General features: G+C 51.7%; 1 protein-coding gene across 2 annotated transcripts in view; it reads left to right on the top strand.

Moving 5' to 3' along the window:
- The window catches only part of LOC146401494 (uncharacterized), a 38,804-nt gene that overhangs the window by 7,156 nt on the left and 15,131 nt on the right, over positions 1–16,517 (top strand). The window contains exons 2-9 of one of the 2 annotated variants that reach the window (XR_014809187.1): positions 1,869–1,956; positions 5,251–5,338; positions 6,888–6,975; positions 7,746–7,833; positions 10,325–10,387; positions 11,959–12,040; positions 12,860–12,921; positions 14,535–14,622. Coding sequence is in view for 1 of the 2 variants with exons in the window: in XM_084966949.1 (XP_084823075.1) it covers positions 10,180–10,387; positions 11,959–12,040; positions 12,860–12,921; positions 14,535–14,622 (440 nt within the window). In the remaining variant the exon portion in view is untranslated. Of the gene's footprint in view, positions 1–1,868; positions 1,957–5,250; positions 5,339–6,887; positions 6,976–7,745; positions 7,834–10,073; positions 10,388–11,958; positions 12,041–12,859; positions 12,922–14,534; positions 14,623–16,517 lie in introns of those variants that run through there. The other variant, XM_084966949.1, reaches the window with a different exon arrangement.

The following is a 16,517-nucleotide window of genomic DNA, read 5'->3' as shown; positions in this document are numbered from 1 at the left end:
CTACCGGGTAAGGGTCAAGAGATTTCGTTTTCCTTTTCCCTTTCCCTCTCCCTTTTTTCTTTTCAACCCCACCTATCTTACCCCCCTTCTTTTTTTGGCTGCCTCGAAGCATATGGAGTTCCTGGGCCAGGGTTCAGTTCCAAGCTGCCTCTTTGACCTCCATCACAGCTGTGGCAACCCCAGATCCGTAACCCACTGGGCCAGGCTGGGATTGAACCTGTGTCCCAGTGATGCAGAGATGCTGCCCATCTCCTTGCACCACAGTGGGAACTCTACCCCCCTTTCTTTTTTCTGTCCTGGATGCAGGAGCCTGGTTGAGGGCCTCAGTTATCTGAGGGCTGGAAGCTGATCACTTCTGGTAGGCAGAGAACTCAGATTCTGAATTCTGTATTCTGGTTGGGCCGAGTACCTGTCCCCCCTTTCTGAAGCCCAGGGAAAGTCTCATGATGCCTGGGCGTCTGCAGGTGATGGGAGACGTCCATCAGGCCACCCCTTTTGTCCTCCTCTCCTTCTTCTCTCAGTCTGGCCTCTTTCCCTCCCTCTGGAACCACTGAAGACCCAAGATACTTCCATTTACTATGTGTTAGTACTGAAACTGTTGCCAAAACTTAGCCTCTGTCCACCTGGGCCAAATAGAAACTTGAATCGAGTTTGGGGTGAAGGAGAAAAAGAGAGCTTTTATTGCTCTGCCAGGCAAAGGGGGCCACAGCAGGCTAATGCCTTCAAGACAGTGTGCCCCTTGGGAGAGATTAGGACATGGTTTTACAGTTTGGAGAGTGGAAAAATAGGGCTCTGGATAAGGATCCGGGTAGAAGCAAGCTTGCGTTGTTTCTCAAAGCTGGTGTTGAGTGGCCCCGGGACTGATTGTGGTGGTCCTCCTTCTTTCCAGAATGAAGGATGCTTCATCAAGTAGTGAACCTTCTTCCATTTGATGGGGGTTTTAGTTCTGCACAGAGATAATGCGATGTATCTTCCTTGAAGAGGAACCAGGACCCTGCCCCAAGGCTGCACTGTCTTCTCTAAACTGCCCCTCCCTAGTCTCTGCATCCTCTCCCTTCCCTGATTAGCAACTGTTGTAACCTGCCCTTGGGAACTCAGGGAAGGTCCTGGAGGCTGAAGCTTACTCCCCAAAAACCAGAAATGGAGGACACAAAAAGGCCTGTGTGTCCAGGATCCCCACGGGGTCCTCGCTCAGTTACTGCAGGGCCCTGTGGCACTCCAAGGAAAAAGCCTTTCTGTGGCCCCCATTTCTTGTTTGTTGGGATAATCATACCCCCACTTGGAAAGCACTTCAGTGCCCTGAGAGGGAAAGAAGTAAGGACATCACTCTGGCAAAAGCACCAGGCCGGTTCAGACCAGCATTCTGCTGCAGGAGGCAGAGGCAGGGCAGAGAGTTGCTGTCACCGTCACAGGCACATGCTGACCAGCACGTGCCGGGGCACCCGCAGGGCCCCTGTGCAGCTCCCGGACTTCATCTCCAGGTTCAGATACATGGGGGGAGGTGGATTTGTGGAGGAAACTCAAGAAGACTCCCAGATATGTGTGACCCTGTGGCCCCAAAGTGCCTCCACTCAGAGGAGGGATAAGGTTCTGCCGTCATATCTATGGTTCAGTTCCTGCATGGTCGGGTGACCCAATGGCTAGAGAGTTTGATGGGCTGTCAAGGGCCTGAGTGCCCTTTGCCTGTTCAGAGGCACAATACTGGACCCAGAAATACCTGGCTTGAATCATGCAGTTTTTTAGAATCAGGCTGGTGCAGCATTTGGCTTCTGGAAGGCTGGGCATCATTTTGGTCACAAATGCAATGTGTCAGTGTGATGGTATTTTGAGGGGTGGACTGAGCCTATCCCTATGTTCCTTCTCCCCAGAAATCTCCACATCCTTCTCCTTCCTGTTCCCTCTGAGCCTCTTCTTCCTCTGCTGGACACCTGTGCCAAGGAACCTACCTAAATCCAGGTGAAACTGACAGCACTTATAACTTGAATCCAGCCAAAAGCCAGATTGGGACTTGAACCCACATGTTAGGACTCGAACCCAGCCAGAAGCCAGATTGGGACTTGAACACACAGAGTCACTCACCTGATGTGTGGACTTACTAAAGTTCAAGTTGTGTCTCAGCACAAAAAGAATTCAGCAGGAGGCAAAGTGATAGGCAAGAAATCACTTAAGTTTATTAAGTGATTTATTGAAATAGGATGTTTGGGAGTTCCCGTTGTGGCTCAGTGGTTAGCAAACCTGACTAGCATCCGTGAGGACTTGGATTCCATCCCTAGCCTTGCTCAAGGGGTTAAGGATCCAATGTTGCCGTGGGCTGTGGTGTAGGTCGCAGGTGTGGCTCGGATCTTACATTGCTGTGCCTGTGGCTGTGGCCAGCAGCTGTAGCTCCGATTTGACCCCCAGCCTTGGAACCTACATAGGCCACAGGTGCAGCCCTAAAAGGACCAAAAGAAAAAAAAAAAAGACAGGATGCTTATGAGAGATACAAGTGGGCGGGCAGAGAAGCACTGCCCTGATGGTTTGATGGGCTACATTTTTATAATTCAAGGCACATGGGGAGAGGGAAAAGACTGCCTCTTCCTCTTTCTTCTAGTAGACTTCAGACTTGCCTCATTAGCTCCTCCTTTGTGTCCCAAGAGAGTATTTGACCATACAGAGGTCGAACTAGGACTGCCATGGTGCTTGTTCAAATCAGCAGAAGGGTGTAACATTTGCTAAAATACGTTGAATCATTTCAGGTTTCTTTGTAATGACAGTCTGCTACTTTGTTTTGTTTTGTTTTCTTCTCTTTCACCTTCTCCTTCTCCTCTGCTGCTTCTTTTTACAGCCCCATCAGTGGCATATGGAAGCTTCCAGGCCAGAGTTTGAATCAGAGCTGAAGCCGCCAGCCTATGCCACAGCTCACAGCAATGGTAGATCCTTAACTCACTGAAGGAGGCCAGAGATCAAACCCACATCCTCACTAAAACTGTGTAGATTCTTAACCTGCTGAGCTACAGTGGAAACTCCCAAGGGTCTCCTAATTTGCAGTATTATTTTTTCCTTAAACTCCTGCCCTTGGACTAAGGATCATTATCTTGCCGAACTTGAATGCAGGCTTATTTTATCTTTCACTTAATGACCTGAGGCATATCTCTTGCTATATTTATGGTTTTATACTTAGGCAAGCCTGCTTTCTTCTGATGGCTTTCTTGAGTGATTATTAACTTAACAGTGGTTGTGCAAATTTCCCTGTCTATGGTCCCCTGTTGGGACTTCTACAACTTACATGTGTAACTGTCCCACTCCAGACCTAGCACAGGTAAAGTGAATAATGCCTGGCTGGTCCTTGATTTCAGGCCTGGTGCCACAGCCAAAGGGTGCTGTTTGGCTGGCAGCCAGCTGTCATGACTTAACAAGCTGGGTATCTGATTTCAGGAAGTGGGATGGTGTCAGGGAGTGAGTGTCCTGGCTGATGCTGAGATAGTCACACACCAGCATGTCACTATGCTCAGATGGAGAAGAGTGAAGGAGTCACTCTGGCACATGCCCAGGGCGGTGCAGACCAGGTTCAGCTGAGGAAGGCAGAGGAAGGGCTGAAAGTTGCTGTTACGGCCCATGTCCCAGTGGCCACATGCATCTCCAGGCACAGAACAGGACTGGAGATGGATCCGTGGAGCCTCAAGGAGGTGTCCAGAGCCTTGTTTTGTGTACGTGCTGCTTCTCGCCCTGTGGCCAAAGTTGCCTCAACTCCTTGAGGGCACATGCATCTGCCATCACATGTCCAATTCAATTCCTGTCGGATCAGGGATCCAAAGATTAGTTTTACAGGCTGTCTGGTGTTTGAGTGTCCTTGTTTATTTGAATGCAGAGCTCTGGCCCCAGAAAGACCTTGGATGGAGGATGTGCAGTTTTCCAGCATTAGCATGGTGAGAGTTTGGCTTCGGGAAAGCTGAGGTTCAGGTCATGAATGCGGTGTGTCAGTGTGGTGGTATATTGGGGGGCAGTGGCAGGGGGGGGAGCTGTGCTCATCGCTGGGCTCTTTCTCTCCAGAGATGGCCACACCTCATCTTTCACTCTCCACCTGAGCCAATTCACCCACTGTGGATCACCTATTAGAAAGAAGCTTGCTTGGAGTTCCCGTCATGGCTCAGTGGTTAATGAATCTGACTAGGAACCATGAGGTTGCAGGTTTGATCCCTGGCCTCGCTCAGTGGGTTAAGGATCTGACGTTGCTGTGGCTCTGGCGTAGGCCAGTGGCTACAGCTCTGATTAGACCCCTAGCCTGGGAGTCTCCATATGCCACGGGAGTGGCCCTAGAAAAGACAGAAAGAAAGACAGAAAGAAAGAAAGACAGAAAGACAGAAAGACAGAAAGAAAGAAAGACAGAAAGAAAGAAAGACAGAAAGAAAGAAAGACAGAAAGAAAGAAAGACAGAAAGAAAGAAAGAAAGAAAGACAGAAAGAAAGAAAGACAGAAAGAAAGAAAGACAGAAGAAAGAAGCTTGCTAAAACCAGGAAAGGGCTATGATGGTTGGCTTGTCCATCATTTCAAGCTGAGTCCCAGTGAGGAAGGCAGCTGATTCCAAGTTGGCTTTCATGACTAAAATGGTGGGGTGGCTGGTATCAAATAGTGCTGTGATGTCAGGTCGGGTGTGTGCCACCTTGAGATAGTCCTAGCCCTGCCTATAGAGCTTCTCAGTGTGCTCAGAGGGAGAGGAGTGAGAAAGATCCTGCTGGCACCTGCCCCAGGCCAGGGACAATCAAGAGGTGGAGGCAGGGCTGAGAGCTGCTGGTAGGTTACATGCTCATGCCAGCCAGAAGGCTCCAGATTAACACAAGAACCCCTGTGCAGCTCCTGGGCTGCATCTCCTGGTTCAGATACATGGCAGGAGATGGATTTGTGGAGGAAACCCAGGGAGATTCCCAGCTATGTATGATGTTTATACATGTTGCCTCTGAGTCTTGTGGCCCAAAAGTGCCTCCATCAGAGGAGAGACAAGGTTCTGCCATCACATCTGTGGTTCAATTCCTGCATGGTCGGATGGCCAGATGGCTTAAGAGTTTGACAGGCTCACTAGGGCCTGAGTGCCCTTGGTTTGTGTGGAGGCACAAGAGTGGCTTGAATCATGGACATGCAGGTTTTAAGAATCAGGCTGGTGTGGCAGTTGGCTTCTGGAGAGCTGGGCATAATTTTTTCCATGAATGCAGTGTGTCAGTTGGGTGGTATTATGGGGGGGCGGACTGAGCCTATCCCTATGCTCCTTCTCCCCAGAAATCTCCATATCCACCTCCTTCCCCCACCACCTGAGCGTCTTCCTCCCCTGCTGGACACGTGTGCCAAGGAACCTACCTAAATCCAGGTAAAAGTGAATAACAGCTGGGGGGCGGGGGGTCCTGGATCTCTGTGCAGGTCTCAGATCCAAAGGGTGCTGATTGATTGGTAGATGACTCTCTTTATTTCACAAGGCAGGTGTCTGATTTGAGGTACTGGGATGGTGTCCTGAGGAGTGAGTGTCCTGGCTGATGTTGTGATAGGAAGGACTGAGAGTTGCTGTTATGGTGCATGTCCCCCAGATGGTGCCACAATGCCCGAACAGCTGCTCTGCATCTTCCTGGCTGCCTCTCCAGGCTAAGAACGGGATTGGAGATGGATCCACGGAACCTCAAGGAGGTGCCCAGAGACTTGTGTTTGTGGACGTGGTGCCTCTGACCCTGTGGCCCATTTGGCAACAATTCACTAAAGAGCCATGCTTCTGCCCTCACATGTCCAATTCAATTCCTGTCCTGCTGGGAGACCCAGAGATAAGAGATTTTGAAAGGCTGTCTGGGATCAGTCCTCTGCTTGTTTGGAGGCAGAACTCTGGCACCAGAAACACTGGTTTTGAATGTGGGAATTGCAGTTTTCCAGAATCAGCGCATCGGGAAGTTTGGCTTCTGCAAAGCTGAGCTTCAGTTCATGAATGCAGTGTGTCAGTGTGGTGGTATCTCTGGGGGCGGGCTGTGCTCATCACTGGGCTCTTTCTCTCAAGAGACATCGGCAAGCTCCTCCTCCCCTCTCCACCTGAGCCCATTCCCCCACTGTGGTGCACCTATTAGGAGGAACCTCAGTAAAACCAGCAATGGGAGATTAAGGGTGGCTTGTCCATCATTTCAAGCTGAGTCATGGCGAGGAAGGCGGCTGATTCAAAACTGTCTCTCGTGACTTCAATCGTGGGGTCGCTGATATCAAAAAGTGGGGTGGTGTCAGGTCGGGTGTGTGCCATGGGCCACACTTGAGATAGTCATAGCCCCGCCTGTAGAGCTTCTCAGTGTGCTCAGAGGGAGAGGAGTGAGAAAGATCCTGCTGGCACCTGCCCCAGGCCAGGGCCGACCAAGGCTGAGCTGTGGGAGGTGGAGGCAGGGCTGAGAGCTGCTCCTAGGGCGCATGCTCATGCCAGCCAGACGGCCTGAGGGTACCATGACAAATCCTGCTCAGCTCCTGAGCCACATCTCCAGGCTTAGATACGTGACAGGAGATGGATTTGTGGAGGAAACCCGGGGATATTCTGAGATACGTGCATTTGGGTACATGGTGCCTCTGAGTCTTGTGGCCCCAAAGTGCCTCCACGCAGAGAGGTGACAAGGTACTGCCATCACATCTATGGTTCACTTCCTGCATGATGGGGGGTCCAATGGCTCGAGAGTTTGGCAGGCTGTCTAGGGCCTGAGTGCCCTTGGTTTGTGTAGAGGCACAAGAGTGGACCCAGTAGTACCTGGCTTGAATCATGGACATGCAGGTTTTAAGAATCAGGCTGGTGTGGCAGTTGGCTTCTGGAGAGCTGGGCATGATTATGTTCATGACTGTGGAGTGTTAGTGCAGTGGTATTTGGGGGGGCAGACTGAGCCTGTCCCTATGCTCCTTCTCTCCAGAGATCTCCACACCCTTCTCCTTCCCCCACCACCTGAGCGTCTTCCTCCCGTGCTGGACACATGTGCCAAGGAACCTACCTAAATCCAGGTAAGAGTGAATAACAGCCAGGGGTCCTGGGTCACAGGATCAAGTCTGAACGGTGCTGACTGATTGGCATCCAGTTATGAATGACTTAACAATCCTGGGGTCTGACTTGAAGGAGCAGGATGGCATCCTGAGGGGTGAGTGTCCTGGCCGATGTTGAAATAGTCACACCCCCGCCCATGGTGCTTGTCAGAGTCTCAGAGGGAGAGGAGTGAGGGAGTCACACTGGCATGTGCCCCAGTACAGTGCAGACCCTGGATCCACTGTGAGAAGCCAAGGAAGGCTGAGAGTTGCTGTTATGGCACGTGTCCCCCAGACGATGCCAAAGTGCCAATAGAGCTTCTCTCCACCTCACCAGCTGCACCTCCAGGCTCAGAACAGAACTGGGGATGGATCCATGGAACCTCAAGGAGATGCTCGGAGTCTCATGTTTGTGTACATGGTGCCTCTAACCCTGTGGTCCAATTAGGCTCAACTCGCTGAGGGGACATGCATCTGCCATCACATGTCCAATTCAATTCTGGTCAGGTCAAGAGACTCAAATCTCAGAGGGTTTGACAGGTTTACTGGTGTCTGAGTGTCCTTTGCTTGTTTGGAGGCAGAGCTCTGGCCCCAGAGACAACAGTCTTGACTGTGGATTGTGCAGTTTTCCAGAAATATCATGAAGGGAATTTTGCTTCTGGAACGCTGGTCCTCTAGTCAAGAATGAAGTGTTTCAGTGTGATGGTTTTCGGGGGCCAGCCTGAGCCTATCCGTGTGCTCCTTCTCCCCAGAGACCTCCACATCCTCCTCCTTCCTGATCCACCTGAGTATCTTCCTCCTCTGCTGGACACCTGTGCCAAGAAACATACCTAAATCCAGGTAAATGTGAATAACAGCTGGGGGGCCCTGGATCTCAAGGCAGATTTCAGGTCCAGAATCTCAGGGCAGGTTTCTGGTTTCTGCTGACTGGTTGGCAGCTGGCTCTCGTGACTTAAAAAATTGGGTGTTTGATTTGAGGGAGAGGGACGGTGTTGTGGGGAGTGAGTGTCCTGGCTGATGTTGAGATAGCCACACCCCCACCCATGGTGCATGTCCGTGCTCTCAGAGGGAGAGGAGTGAGGAAGTCACACTGGCATGTGCCCCAGAGCAGTGCAGACCAGGGTTCTGCTATGGGAAGCAGAGGAAGGGCTGAGGGTTGCTGTTATGGCACAGGTCCGCCTGATGGCGCCAAAGTGCCAGTATCTCCAGCCTCAGAACAGGGTTGGAGATGGATCCAGGGAACCTCCAGGAGGTGCCCAGAGCCCTTTGTTTCTGTAGGAGGAGCCTCTGACCCTAGGGCTCAGTTTGCCACAACTCACTCTGGGGACATGCGTCTGCCATCACATGTCTGAATCAATTTCTGTTGGGTCCGGAGGCCCAAAAATGAGAGAGTTTGACAGGCTGTCTGGGGTCTGAGTGTCCTCTGCTTGTTCGGAGGCAGAGCTCTGTCCGTAGAAACACCAGTCTTGAATGTGGGAATTGCAGTTTTCCAGAATCAGCCTGGCAGGGAGTTTGGCTTCTGCAAAGCTGAGCTTCAGTTCATGAAAGCAGTGTGTCAGTGTGGTGGTATCTCTGGGGGCAGCTGTGCTCATCACTGGGCTTCTCTCTCCAGAGACGTCTACAACCACCTCCTTCCCTCTCCACCTGAGCCAATCCACACACTTCAGGACACCCATTAGAAGGAACGTCCTAAAACCAGGAAAGCGGAAAAACAGGTGTCTTCTCTGCCATTTCAAGAGGGAGATGGCTGATACAAATCTGGATCTTGTGACTTAAATAGCGTGGTTCTGATATCAAAAGTGGTGTGTTGGGGGGGCAGTTCCTGAGCCAACCTGGGGGGTCAGAGCCCTGTCTGTAGTGTTTTTCAGTGGGCTCAGAGGGAGAGGAATGATGAAGTCCTGCTGACAGGTAACCCAGGGCAGTGCACATCATGGCTCTATTCTGGGAAGCGCAGAAAGGGCTGAGAGTTGCAATTATGATTCATGTCCACCAGGCGGCCTCATAGCTCCAGCCGAGCGGCTCTGCATCCGCCCTACTGCCTCTCCAGGCTCAGGCCAGGATTGGAGATGTATGCGTGGAAGCTGAAGGAGGTGCCCAGAGTCTTATGTTTGTGTACGTGGTGCCACTGACCTGTGGCCCATTTTGCCTCTCCTCAGTGAGGGGATATGATTCTGCCGTGACATGTCCAATTCAGTTCCTGTCAGATCAGGAGACCCAATGATGGGAGAATTTGAAAGGCTTTCTAGGGTCTGAGTGTCCTTTGCTTGTTTGGAGGCAGAACTCTGGCCCTAGAAACATGGGTCTTGAATGTGGGAATTGCAGTTTTCCAGAATCAGCCTAGCAGGGAGTTTGGCTTCTGCAAAGCTGAGCTTCAAGTCGAGACTGAAGTGTGTCAGTGTGGTGGTATCTCTGGGGGTGGGCTGTGCTCATCCCTGGGCTCATTCTCTCCAGAGACGTCCGCAAGCTCCTCCTCCCCTCTCCACCTGAACCAATCGATGCACTTCAGGACACACATTAGAAGGAACCTTGGAAAAACCAGCAATGGGGGATAATGGGTGGCTTGTCCATCGTTTCAAGCTGAGTCATGGCGAGGAAGGCAGCTGATTCAAAGCTGTCTCTCGTAACTTCAATCGTGGGGTCACTGATATCAAAAAGTGGGGTGGTGTCAGGTCAGGTGTGTGCCATGGGCCACACTTGAGATAGTCATAGCCCCGCCTGTAGAGCTTCTCAGTGTGCTCAGAGGGAGAGGAGTGAGAAAGATCCTGCTGGCACCTGCCCCAGGCCAGGGCTGACCAAGGCTGAGCTGTGGGAGGTGGAGGCAGGGCTGAGAGCTGCTCCTAGGGCGCATGCTCATGCCAGCCAGACGGCCTGAGGGTACCATGACAAATCCTGCTCAGCTCCTGAGCCACATCTCCAGGCTTAGATACGTGACAGGAGATGGATTTGTGGAGGAAACCCGGGGATATTCCGAGATACGTGCATTTGGGTACATGGTGCCTCTGAGTCTTGTGGCCCCAAAGTGCCTCCACGCAGAGAGGTGACAAGGTACTGCCATCACATCTATGGTTCACTTCCTGCATGATGGGGGGTCCAATGGCTCGAGAGTTTGGCAGGCTGTCTAGGGCCTGAGTGCCCTTGGTTTGTGTAGAGGCACAAGAGTGGACCCAGTAGTACCTGGCTTGAATCATGGACATGCAGGTTTTAAGAATCAGGCTGGTGTGGCAGTTGGCTTCTGGAGAGCTGGGCATGATTATATTCATGACTGCAGAGTGTCAGCGCAGTGGTATTTGGGGGGGCAGACTGAGCCTGTCCCTATGCTCCTTCTCTCCAGAGATCTTCATATTGTCTTCCTCCCGTGCTGGACACGTGTGCCAAGGAACCTACCTAAATCCAGGTAAGAGTGAATAACAGCTGGGGGGTCCTGGGTCTCAGGCCAGGTGTCATGTCCGAACGGTGTTGATTGATTGGCATCCAGTTATCATGACAACAATCCTGGTGTCTGATTTGAAGGAACAGGATGGCGTCCTGAGGGGTGAGTGTCCTGGCCGATGTTGAAGTAGTCACACCCCCGCCCATGGTACTTGTCAGAACTCTCAGAGGGAGAGGAGTGAGGGAGTCACACTGGCACATGCCCCAGGGCAGTGCAGACCAGGTTTCTGCTATGGGAGGCAGAGGAAGAGTTGAGAGTTGCTGTTATGGCGCATGTCCCCCAGATGGCGCCCAAGTGCCAACGAAGCAGCCCTGCATCTCCAGGCTCAGAACAGGAATGGAGATGCATCAAGCGAATCCCAAGGAGGTGCCCAGAGCTTTGTTTTGTGTACATGATGCCTCTGACCCTGTGGCCCAATTTGCCTCCACTCATGGAGGGGACACGCATCTGCCATCACATGTCCAAATCTATTCCTGCCGGTCGGCAGACCCAAAGATGTGAGAGTGTGACAGGCTGTCTGGAATCTGTGTCCTTTGCTTATTTGTAGGCAGAGCTCTGTCCCCAGAAACACCAGTCTTGAATGTGGAAATTGCAGTTGTCCAGAATCAGCCTGACAGGGAGTTTGGCCTCTGGAAGGCAGAATATCAGGTCGTGAATGCAGTGTGCCAGTGCGGTGATAGCATTGGGGGCAGGCTCAGCTCATCCCTGGGCTCTTTCTCTCCAGAGATGTCCACAGCCTCATCCTTCCCTCTCCACCTGAGCCCACTGAGGACACTTCAGGAACCTCGCTAAAACCAGGAAAGGGGAGAAGGGGCGGTTTGTCCATCATTTCAAGCTGATTCATGGGGAGGAAGGTGGCTGATTCAAATTCAGCTCTCATGACTTAAATTGTGGGGTGGCTGATATCAAATGCATTGTAGTGTTGGGTGGGTTGGGTGCCCTGATCCCCCATGTCCTATTCATAGCCCTGCCTGTGGTGCTTTTCAGTGTGCTCAGAAGAAGGCCCGCTGACATGTAACCCAGGGCACTGCAGATCATGGTTCTACTCTGGGAAGCCTAAAAAGGGCTGAGAGTTGCTATTATGACTCATGTCCACCAGGCGGCATCAAAGCTCCAGCCTCTGCCCTCCTGCATCCTCAGGCTCAAACCAGGATTAGAGATCCATGCACACAAGCTCAAGGAGGTGCCCAGAGCTCGTGTTTGTGTACATGTTGCCTCTGACGGTGTGGCCCATGTTGCCGCTCCTGAGGGGACACGCATCTGCCATCACATGTCCAATGCAATTTCTGTCAGGTCAGGAGACTCAAATATCATAGTTTGACAGGCTGTCTGGTGTCTGAGTGTCCTTTGTTTGGAGGCAGAGCTCTGGCCCCAGAGACAACGGTCTTGATTGTGGATTGAGCGGTTTTCCAGAAATATCATGAAATGGAATGTTGCTTCTGGAATGCTGGGCTTCCAGTGCTGTAGTCCAGGATTTCATTGTGATGGTAATTGGGGGGCAGCCTGAGCCTATCCCTGTGCTTCTTTTCACACAGATCTATGTCCTCCTCCTCCCTGCTCCACCTCAGCCTCTTCCTCCCTGCTGGACACCTGTGCCAAGGAACCTACTAAATCCAGGTAAAAGTGAATAACGCCTGGTGTGTGTCGGGGGGAGTCCTGGATTTCAGGGCAGGTGTCAATCCCGAAGTGTGCTGATTGATTGGCAGCTGGCTATCATGACCTACAAGCTGTACTTCTGATGAGGGAATTGGATGGTGTCCTGAGGGGTGAGTGTCCTGGTTGATGTGGAGGGAGTCACACCACAGCCATGGTGCATGTTAGTGCTCTGAGGTAGAGGCGTGAAGGAGTCACACTGGCACGTGCCCCAGGGCAGTGCAGACCAGGGTTCTGCTGTGGAAGGCAGAGGAAGGGCTGAGAGTTGTTGTTATGGCAGTGTCCCCCAGTTGGCGCCAAAGTGTCAACAGAGCTGCTCTGCATCTCCAGGCTCAGAACAGGAATGGAGATGGATCCAGCAAACCTCAAGGAGGTGCCCAGAGCCTTGTGAATGGAGATGGATCCAGCAAACCTCAAGGAGGTGCCCAGAGCCTTGTGTTTTGTGCACGTGGAGCCTCTGACCCTTTGGCCCAATTTGCCTCCACTTACTCTGGGGACATGCATCTGCCATCACATGTCCAAATAGATTCCTGTTGGGTTGGGAGACACAATGATGGGAGATTTTGACAGGCTTTCTGTGGTCGGAGTATCCTTTGCTTGTTTGGAGACAGAGCTCTGGCCCCAGAAACACTGGTCTTGACTGTGAATGGTACAGTTTTCCAGAAATATCTTGGAAGGGAATGTTGCTTCTGGAACACAGAGCTTCAGGTCCTGAATGCAGTGTTTCAGTGTAATCATTTGAGGGGGCCAGCCTGAGCCTATCCCTGTGCTCCTTCTCCCCAGTGATCTCTGCATCCTCCTCCTCCCTGTTGGACACCTGTGCCAAGGAACCTACCTAAATCCAGGTAAGTGAATAATGGCTGGGGGGGGGGCGTTGTCCTTGGATCTCAGGCCAGGGGCCGGGTCCAAATGGTGGTGCTTGATTGACAGCTGGCTCTCATGACTTAAGCCAGGTTTCCGATTTGAGGGGGTGGGATGTTGTTATGAGTTGTGAGTGTCCTGGCCCACTTTGAGATAGTCGCACCCCCACCCCTGGTGCTGGTCAGAGCTCTCAGAAGGAGAGGAGTGAGGGAGTCACTCTGGCATGTTTCCCAGGTCCTTGCAGACCAGGGTCCTGCTGTGGGAGGCAGAGGAAGGGTTGTTACAGTGCATGTCCTCCAGATGGCGCCAAACTACAAACAGCGCTGCTCTGCATCTCCAGACTCAGAACAGGATTGGAGATGGATCCACTGAATCTCAAGGAGGTGCCCAGAGCCTAGTGTTTGTGGACATGGTGCCTTGACCCTGTGGCCCTATTTGCCTCTTCTTAGTGAGGGGATATGCATCTGCCCTCACATTTCCAGATCAAGTCCCATCAGATTGGGAGACCCCAAAATCAGAGAGTTTGACAGGCTGTCTGGGGTTTCAGTGTCATTTGCTTGTTTGGAGGCAGAGCTCTGTCCCCAGAAACACCAGTCTTGAATGTGGGAATTGCAGTTTTCCAGAATCAGCCTGGTGGGGAATTGGTTTCTGGAAAGCTGAGATTCAGGTTGTGAATGCAGTGTGTCAGTGCAGTGGTAACTCTGGGAGCAGGTTGTGCTCATCACTGGGCTAGTTCTCTCCAGAGACGTCCACAAGTTTGTCCTTCCCTTTCCACCTGAGCCAATTCACCTGCTGTGGGACACCTATTGGAAGATCCTCACTAGAAGCAGGAAAGTGTTATAACTCTCGCTTGTCCATCATATCAAGCCGAATCATGGGGAGGAAGTCAGCTCTTTCAAAGTCTGCTTTCGTGACTTACATAGTGGAGTGGCTTACATCAAAAAATGGTGTGGTGTCAGGTGGGGTGGGTGCCCTGGGACATCTTTAGATAGTCATCACCCTGCCTGTGGAGATTTTCAGTGTGCTCAGTGTGAGAGTGAGGTCCTCATGCTGACATGTACCTCAGTGCAGTTCAGACCAGAGTTTTGCTGTGGGAGGCAGTGCAAGGGCTGAGTTTCTATTACAGCTCATGTCCACCAGATGGCGCCACAGCACCAGCAGAGCTGCTCTGCCTCTCCCTGGCTGCATCTCCAGGTTCAGAACAAGATTATTTATGGATTCATGTAACGTCCAGGAGGTTCCCAGAGCCCTTGCATTTGTGTACATGGTTACTCTGTGTGGCCCATTTTTCCTCTCTTCAATGAGGGGACACTGGTCCGCCCTCAGAGATCCAATTCAGTTTCTGCCATGTCAGGAATCCTAAGGATCAGAGTGTTTGACAAGCTGGCTGTCGTCTGTGTGTCCTTTGCTTGTTTGGAGGCAGAGCTCTGGCCCCAGAACCACCAGTCTTGAATGTTGGTCGTTCACTTTTCCAGAATTAGCGTGGCAAGGAGTTTTGCTTCTGGAAAGCGGGGTTTCGGGTCATGGCTGCAGTGTGTCAGTGTGGTGGTATGTGTGTGGGGCTGACTGAGCCTGTCCCTGTGCTCCTTCTCTCCAGAGTCCTCCGCATCCTCCTCCTCCTTTCTCACCCCGAGCATCTTCCTTGTCTGCTGGACACCTGTGCCAAGGAACCTACCTCAATCCAGGTACAAAGTGAATAATACCTGTATCATCCTTGATTTCAAGCTGGTTTTCATGGTTGAAGCTACTTATTGATTGACAGCTGGTTCTCTTGACTTAAGAAGCCTGGTGTCTGAATTCAAGGAATGGGATGGTATGGGGTTGGTTGAGTTCCCTGGCTGCCTCTGAGAGAGTCACACCCTATTTATTTGAGATGAGAAGCAGAAGAAAGGTTGAGAGTGCCTGTTAAAGTAGATGTTTGCCTGAAGACTCCAGAGCACCTGCAGTGCCCCCTGTAGCTCCCAGACTTCACCTTCAGGCTCACACACAATGTTGGTGGCGGGTTGGTGGCACCCATAGGAGATGCCCAGAGCCTTTCCTTTTGGTACATGCTGCCTGTGACCCTCTTGTCTCAACTGCAAGAGGGGACGTAGTTCTGGCATCACCTCTATCGTTCAATTGATGCATGTCCCAGTGGCTGGAGGGTTTGAAAACCGGTCTGGGGTCTGGTTTTTGGAACTGAATTTTTGGAACTGAATTTTGAATCCAGAAATCTCTGGCTTCAATCTTGGGTTTGAAGTTTTCTAGCATTAGGCTGGATTGGAGTTTGACTTCTGGAAAGCTGGGCTTCTGGTTGTGCAACCAGGTTTCAAACCAGTGGTTTTGGAGGGATAGGCTGTACCCTCCCTGTGCCTTTTCTCTCCCGTGATCTCTACAACCTCCTCCTTCCATCCCTTCTGCCTCTTCCTGCTCTTTGGGCCCCTGACAGGGAACCCCCGTACATGCAGGTAATGCGAATAAAGGCTGAGTGAGCCTTGATTTCAAGCTGGAAATAGGGCTGAAGGGTGCTGACTCATTCAGAGCCTGCTCACTTGACTTCAAAAGAGGGTGGTGGTTGATTTTAGTGAGTAGGATGTTATCTGGTAGAGTTAGTGTCCTGGCCAACTTTGAGGCAGTTATACCCCTGCCTGTCATGCATTTCATTGCACGGAGGGGCAGAGGAGGAAGGAACCATGCTGGCCCGTGCCCCAGGCCAGTGAAGACAACAGTGATGCTGCAGAAGGCAGAGGAAGAGCTGAGAGCTGCTGTTAAAGCACATTCCAGTTAGACAGTCAGAGCACCAGCAGGACCCTTCTGCAGCTTCCTGGCTGCACCTTCAGGTGAAATATATGGTTTGAGATGGATGGGTGGAACCCCAAGAAGGTGCTCGGACCTGGCACGTGGTTACTGAGCACCTCTTTCCACGTGTCCAATTTTTCTCACCTCCAATGGGACATAATTCTGCCATCACATCCATGGCTCAGTTTCAGCATGGTCAGCTTGCTCAATACCAGTTTGACAGGCTCTCTGGTTTCTGAGTTCCATTTGCTTGTTTGGAGGCACAATTCTGGACCCAGAAATACCTGGCTTGAATCTTGGACATGCAGTTTTCTAGAATCAGGCTGGCATCACATCCTCACCTATAGAGTATTTTCAGTGAGCTGAGAGGTAAAAGAAGAAGAAAATCCTGCTAGGATTTTAAGACTAGGGCTTAAAAATTATAATCCCAATACTCACCACATATGCCTTGGGGCCCGAGGTCTGCCTCTGGATAAACAAAGGGCAGGCTGACCCAAGGAATGTGCCACACGCTGGCACCTGGGGCACTCAGTCAGACAGGACCTGTCCATCGGATGCTGAAGGCACAGCTGTGTCCCCTCCCTGAGGCAATTTGGGCCAGCATGTCAGAAGCATCCTGTAACCAACCCCAAATCTACGAGCATGTACTAAGGGTCTCAGAAGTCCATCTGCAACTCCATCTCTGAGCCTGGAGTTGCTGCCAAGCATCTGCAGATGGGCTCTAGCAGTGCTCTGGTGTGGCCCACTGGCCATCTGCTCTAACACCAGTTCTCAGCCCTTCCTCCCGTTTCTACAGAAGCCC

Source organism: Sus scrofa, chromosome 7, assembly GCF_054392235.1.
Source record: "Sus scrofa isolate SSC_HxYL_T2T_F1_AM1 chromosome 7, Sscrofa_HxYL_maternal_Yorkshire_Landrace_v2.0, whole genome shotgun sequence".
NCBI lineage: Eukaryota > Metazoa > Chordata > Mammalia > Artiodactyla > Suidae > Sus > Sus scrofa.
The sequence above is the reverse complement of the archived record's forward strand: the minus strand, read 5'-3'. Positions and strand labels throughout refer to the sequence as shown.